The sequence below is a fragment of the Elephas maximus genome, chromosome 2 (genome assembly GCF_024166365.1).
Source record: "Elephas maximus indicus isolate mEleMax1 chromosome 2, mEleMax1 primary haplotype, whole genome shotgun sequence".
Taxonomy (NCBI): domain Eukaryota; kingdom Metazoa; phylum Chordata; class Mammalia; order Proboscidea; family Elephantidae; genus Elephas; species Elephas maximus.
In genome coordinates, this window is record NC_064820.1 from 234,571,569 (window position 1) to 234,577,784 (window position 6,216).

General features: G+C 40.3%; 1 protein-coding gene across 1 annotated transcript; it reads left to right on the forward strand.

Moving 5' to 3' along the window:
- The first annotated feature begins 322 nt into the window (after nucleotides 1-322).
- LOC126068589 (putative olfactory receptor 14L1) lies at nucleotides 323-5,879 on the forward strand. The gene is made up of 2 exons (XM_049871307.1): nucleotides 323-359; nucleotides 4,921-5,879. Exons 1-2 carry the CDS (start codon nucleotides 323-325, stop codon nucleotides 5,877-5,879), a joined length of 996 nt encoding a protein of 331 aa, XP_049727264.1.
- Nucleotides 5,880-6,216: the final 337 nt, after the last annotated feature.

The following is a 6,216-nucleotide window of genomic DNA, read 5'->3' on the forward strand; positions in this document are numbered from 1 at the left end:
GTCCTCAAAGGACATGTTTGAAATATAAAGAACCTTGTCTCCAGAGGCTTTAGAAATATGAAAACTTTCTCTCACTATATCTTAAGTTATTAACCACCATTTTATTACAGAGACTGTTAATCATAGCTAAATTGAAACCAGATGGAGTACCCACCAAGTTTATCTTTCTGTATCAGGAAGAAGTTGAAGATATTTCTAATTTTGATTTAAGAACTTAATCTACATTGTGAGATCAAGACTTTTTAAAAAATTTTATCCGATTTAAGTTTTGATCATAAAAAGAGAGAGGAGCTTGAAATTGTGAACCAGCTGAAGTAGTTTAATGGCCGAGCTCAGTAGAAATCAGCCCAAACCATGCAGTAAGTTTTAATTAAAGTAATATACCATAACTTTGGGAAATGAAACTGTAAAAATGTTATTTTATTGTTCAATCAAGAGATTGCACGTACAGAATCACATATCATTGTCTGATAAAGTTTAAAGGAAAAGAACCATGGATAATTTAAAATCTGCACACAATTATTTCATTCGTGTGATAGTGGGCTTGGGATCTGGAAGTGAGCAAGTGTACACTTGGTTGAGGAGCTTCTCAGGCACAAGGACCCTGGGTCCAAAGGACCCGCTCTGCTCCGATGCTGCTTTCTTGGTGGTATGAGGTCCCCCTGTCTCTCTGCTCACGTCTCTCTTTTATATCTCAAAAAGATTGGCTTAAGACACTATCTAGTCTTGTAGATCTCATCAATATAACTGCCACTAATCCATCTTATTGCATCATAGTGATGGGATTTACAATACACAGGGAAAGCACATAAAATGAAGGACAATCACACAATACTGGGACTCATGGCCCAGCTCAGTTGACAGATATTTTGGGAGGACACAATTCAATCCATGACAGTTGTCTAGAGTGAGGAATGGTGGAAGGAGAGAAGGAGAGTTGATCTACAATAGGTATGAGAAATGTTTTGGGTGTGCTGGAAATGTTTTGTGTCCTGATTGAGATGGTGGTTTCTGGGTGTATACAACTTCTAAAAACTCACTAAATTGTTCAATTTAAATTGATACAGTTTACTGTATATAAAATATTGCTATATGAATTGATAAGGGGAAAATCTATTTGAGAGTTTGGCTTGACACACACTATAGACGTCCAGGAGCTAAACCCAGGTGCCATTTTACTAGAATAAAAAGACAGAAAAATACCAGATGAAGTAGGAGATAGATATTAGAAAAGGCTTATGATTGAAATAGCTCAAAAAATTTAGGCGTCTGGAATACATGCTCTATATTCCATGTTTTATTTCAGTATTGAAGATAAACTCTGAAGACTAGGACATAGAGCAAAAAGATTTGATTGACCTGAATCAGCAGTCTATTTTCTAGCCAATCCACACACATAACCTGATTATACCATGAATACTTTTGTTTATCTGCCTTTTTCTGCGTGGTTCTCTCTTATAAAATGCCATTCTAAACATTATCTGGCAAAATGCTCCTGAGAGCTGTCTCAGGAAAAGACAACCCTCAGCACCCTCAGTGAGGCAGAGGCATAATAGGCTGACCCTTGTTATAGGGAAAAAACATCACAAAGTTTAGTAAAGCAAAAAGAAAGTTTTATTCGGCATATATTCAAAAAGGCAAAAGTGGGAAGCAGACGAGCATTCTGTCAGAGCCATGTCTGCACAAGCCCAAGGAAATACTACAGAACAGACAAAAGTGGGAATATGGACAAAGCATGCTGCTATAGCCACATCTGCCCTAGTCCAAGGAAATATTACAGAATAAGCAAGAATGGGAAAACGGACAAGCATGCTGCTAGAGCCATGTCTGCCCGAGTGCAAGGAATGTTACAGAATCATCAGTATATACTCACATTACAAATGGGCAAAATCATTGAAAGCTTTACCTTTTCACATTTTGGCTAAAAAATGTGACTCTACATTTTGAATTGTCTTTCTTAACAATCTTTGGTACAGGCTGAAGCAAGGACAGTGAGGAGGGTCTTCACTGGTCCATCAAATTTTCTAAATGCTAATAGAAAAAGATAAGAGTGGAAACTCTTTCATGTTCTGTTTGATTGGCTTATCTGGAAGATCCCCTAAAAGATATTTTCCAAGATTATCCTAGCTACTGCCTTTATGCCTCAGGGCCCAGTTGATGTGTCCTTATGAGTCCTTGAGAGTCCAGCTCCAGCTGGGTCACATTCCCTATGCTCAAGGACAGGGAATAATGACTCCAATATTATTTCCTAAATCACCCTAATACCTGACTTTAATCTGGATTTCTAGACTAACAGCTGTGTTTTTTGAGAAAAACATGTTTTTCCCTGGTGGTCAAAACCAGGATGTGAAACTGGAACAGGCTGCTCAGCCCTATCCTGACCAGAACCTGCACCATTATTTTCCCTTCCGTAGCCTGTCTCTGTCTCCAGGTATGATTTTGCTGTTAGCTCCTCTAAAAGTTAAAAGTTAACCAATGTTTCCCCTAAGACCCTGGAAAAACAAGTGATACCGATCTAAGCCTGTCAAACAGGACGATGTTCACCAGGATGGCATCAGCCACCCCCTGGGCTGATGGGACAATGGCAGGAAAAGATCAACATGTTTGAGATGTGACCACTGAAACCACATGGGAAGAGAATGGACATTCTATAAGTTCCTAAAACCCATGCCCCATTTTCCCTATAAAACCCCAGTTTGCCTCCAGTTTCCTGAGACAGACAGGTTTAGGAGGAGATCATTCCCCCCCGTCTCCATATATCGGCATATATAATAAAGCTCTGCTACCCACCTCCACCTCACCCTGTCTGAAGAATTGGCTGTTTGCAGCTGGTGGCTCTAACTCGCGAAATTGCGGTAACAAAACCATATAATCGAGGGGCCTTAACCAAGTGACATTTTGCACCCCTCAAAATACTCAGAAAGAGTGTTGTCTGGGTGCTGTGGCCAACAAGATATTTTTGCAAGACAGACAAAGAAAATGCATGTAAGCTTCTTGAGACCGTGATCTAAGCATCCTGTGAAACTACCCATAATCACTAACTATGCTATTAATAATCAGTGACCAACCAGAGTGTGATTATCACAGTACTCACCGCTTTTCCTGTGATTGCCCTCCCTATGGTTTGACTCCTCTTTTCACCCCATAAGAATGCTTGTATGAGGAAACTGCCCCAGGACTACCTGGTTCCATTTTCAATGGGCTATGTAATTCACCAATTGCAACTGTTTTAAACCCCTAATAAACCTGTTTTAACTTGAAACAGCAGTTAAGTTTTCTCTACAACAGAGCCTAACTCAGATATACCTTCTCCCAGCCTTCTATAACAACTGTGGGAAAATGAACTTGATTTGGCCTCTTTTCTCTGATTTCTAAAAATAAAATAGCCCTTGGAATTTCTCAGCAATCCAAGGTGTCCTTGTCTTTCTAAAACAGCCAGGCAACACTTAAACATGTGTAAATGAATTGGGAGTTCCCAACTCATCACCTTGGCAACAGACCTCTGGAAGATAGGGGGACATTATGAGGCTACACCCTATTCCCCCACGCCCCCTGCCCTGAGGCCTGATGTTGGGCAGCAGGGCTAAAAAGATATTTTCTGGTTTGGTGCCAACATGTCTGACCACCCACTCTTCCAGTGATCAGGTGGGCATGCAGTGGGTCATGTAGGCTTTGATGGGTATAAAAATAGCTGGGGGAGGGACCTCAGAGTTCTTCATCAAGTATGTCAAGTGGAGACATGCATGGAAGAGTTCTCCCTTTCCATCCACCGAGTCACTTTCCAGAAGGCAGCTGGAACAGACTTGTGAAACTGTCCCTTTAGGAGTCCCTCAACTGTGATTCTCGGTAGAGCATTGATAGCAGAAGTTTTCAGCCTACCTAAATCAGCCTGCCTGGACTGGGGGGACAGCAGAAGGCAGGCCCCCTTAAGTCCCTCATCTAAAGCACAAAGTAGGGTATGCATAGAGGAGTCATCATCTCTGCCCAGAGAGTCTTCTCAAGTCAGGGGAATGCTCACATATGTATCTGTGTTTGTCGTGGTGTGCTATCTGCTTCTTTTGTAAGTAATAAAACTACTTCCAATGTACTAACACTGTGGTAGCATCTAACGTGTTCAGGCTCAGACTGGAAGGAGTGATATTCACGGAGGAGTTAATATCAGTGTTTGGCTCCCTTTTAGTAAGGACTTCCTGGCTATTTAGAAATCCGGGACAACCCGTGAGTGTCTTGCAACAACACAAAGCAGAATCTCCTAGGTGGAATCCAATGTCACCACATCAGATTGCAGGTAGTATTTTACTACACTATATTGTTCACCAGGTTGTGTAAGTTTGGAAATCTAGAACTATTATGAAATGCTGTACACTAGGAGTCTATCAGTATTGATATTACAGAAAGTACTTAGTAAATGCCTCTTGATTTTATCCAGTAATGTTGTAAGTACTATCTCACTGAATAGTTATAGAATGAGATTCCTTTTCCAAGTTGCTAACACCACTTTGCCTTTATTTTATTAAAATTAGAGGGAATGATGGCAAACTATTTTCAATGCTATGCTTAAATACAGACGGGGCAAATAATAAGCTTCAAAATAAATATGCATGTTAATAAATGGATGAGGATAATATTAATATTCACTTTTTCTCCAAGCATGTGTGCAATTATTACTACTATATCTTCTTTGTTGTTATATCTCCTTTTCACACATTTGATGCCAAGGCATATTTACTGAGAATATGCTCTGTACAAAGCACTACACTATGTCACTGAGATTCAGGTTTAGAAACATTGCACTGACGTTGCATCTGAGTGATATCCATCTAATTCTTATAGATTCAATCGCTTCAGAAACATAATATTGAGTAACCACATTTAACTTATCTGAATCCAGTTTTTTTTTGTGCTCTGTTATTTTTATAGGAAGAAATGGAATAACAACAAATGATTTAAACAGAACTGAAGTTACAGAATTTCTTCTGATGGGATTTTCAAACTCCTTGGAGGTTCAGATCTTACATGCTGTTCTTTTCTTATTGGTTTACCTGGCAGCTCTCATGGGGAATCTCTTAATCATCATGCTCACTGCTCTGGATGCCCACCTCCAAACTCCGATGTATTTCTTTTTGAGAAACTTATCTTTCTTAGATTTTTGCTACATCTCTGCCACAGTTCCCAAATCCATCGTCAATTCCTTGACCCATAATACCTCCATTTCTTTCTTTGGGTGTGCTGCGCAAGCCTTCTTTTTCAATGACTTGGCATCTACTGAGATAGCCATCCTTACAGTGATGTCCTATGACCGCCATGTGGCCATCTGCCAGCCCTTGCACTATGAGGTCATCATGAACCGAGGCGCCTGTGTGAGGATGATGGTGATATCGTGGCTCAGTGGGATGATTTGTGGGTTCATGCATGTGGCAACAACATTCTCATTACCCTTCTGTGGGTCCAATGTAGTACATCAATTTTTCTGTGATATCCCACAGCTCTTGAGCCTCTTAGATTCTGAAGTAATCATTATTGAGATTGGAGTCATGGTTTTTATTACAAGCCTTGTAGTAGTCTGTTTTGTTTCCGTTACTTTCTCTTATGTGTCAATTTTTTCTGCCATTCTGAGGATTCCATCCAAGGAGGGTAGATCAAAAACATTTTCTACCTGCATTCCACATCTTATGGTTGTAACACTCTTTATGATATCTGGTAGCATTGCTTATGTCAAGCCAATTTCAGATTCCCCTTCAACGTTAGATCTTCTCCTGTCTGTGTTCTACACGGTCATACCCCCCACCCTGAATCCTATCATCTACAGTCTGAGAAACAAAGACATGAAGGCAGCCCTGAGAAGGCAGTATGGTATGCTTCATGGGTATTTTGACTAGAGACCACTCAGAACTTAGGAACTCTTTTCTGAACAATTTGTTAGCTTAATAAGCTCAGATTTTTCAATTGATTGCTGTACTTTGTCTTGGTTCTTTCCTGAAATGCCGCTGTCCTCTAGGGATTGTCTCCATGTTGTTGTTGCCAGTTTCTGTCTAGTTGGCTCTGACACATGGCGACCTTATGTTTAACAGAACTAAATCTTGTCCAGGCCTGTGCCATCCTCATGATCGTTGGTATGTTTGAGTCCGTTGTTGTGGCTATTGTCTTAATGTATCTCACTGAGTGTTTTCCTCATTTTCACTGACCTCTGGTTTACCAAACATGGCATCCTTTTCT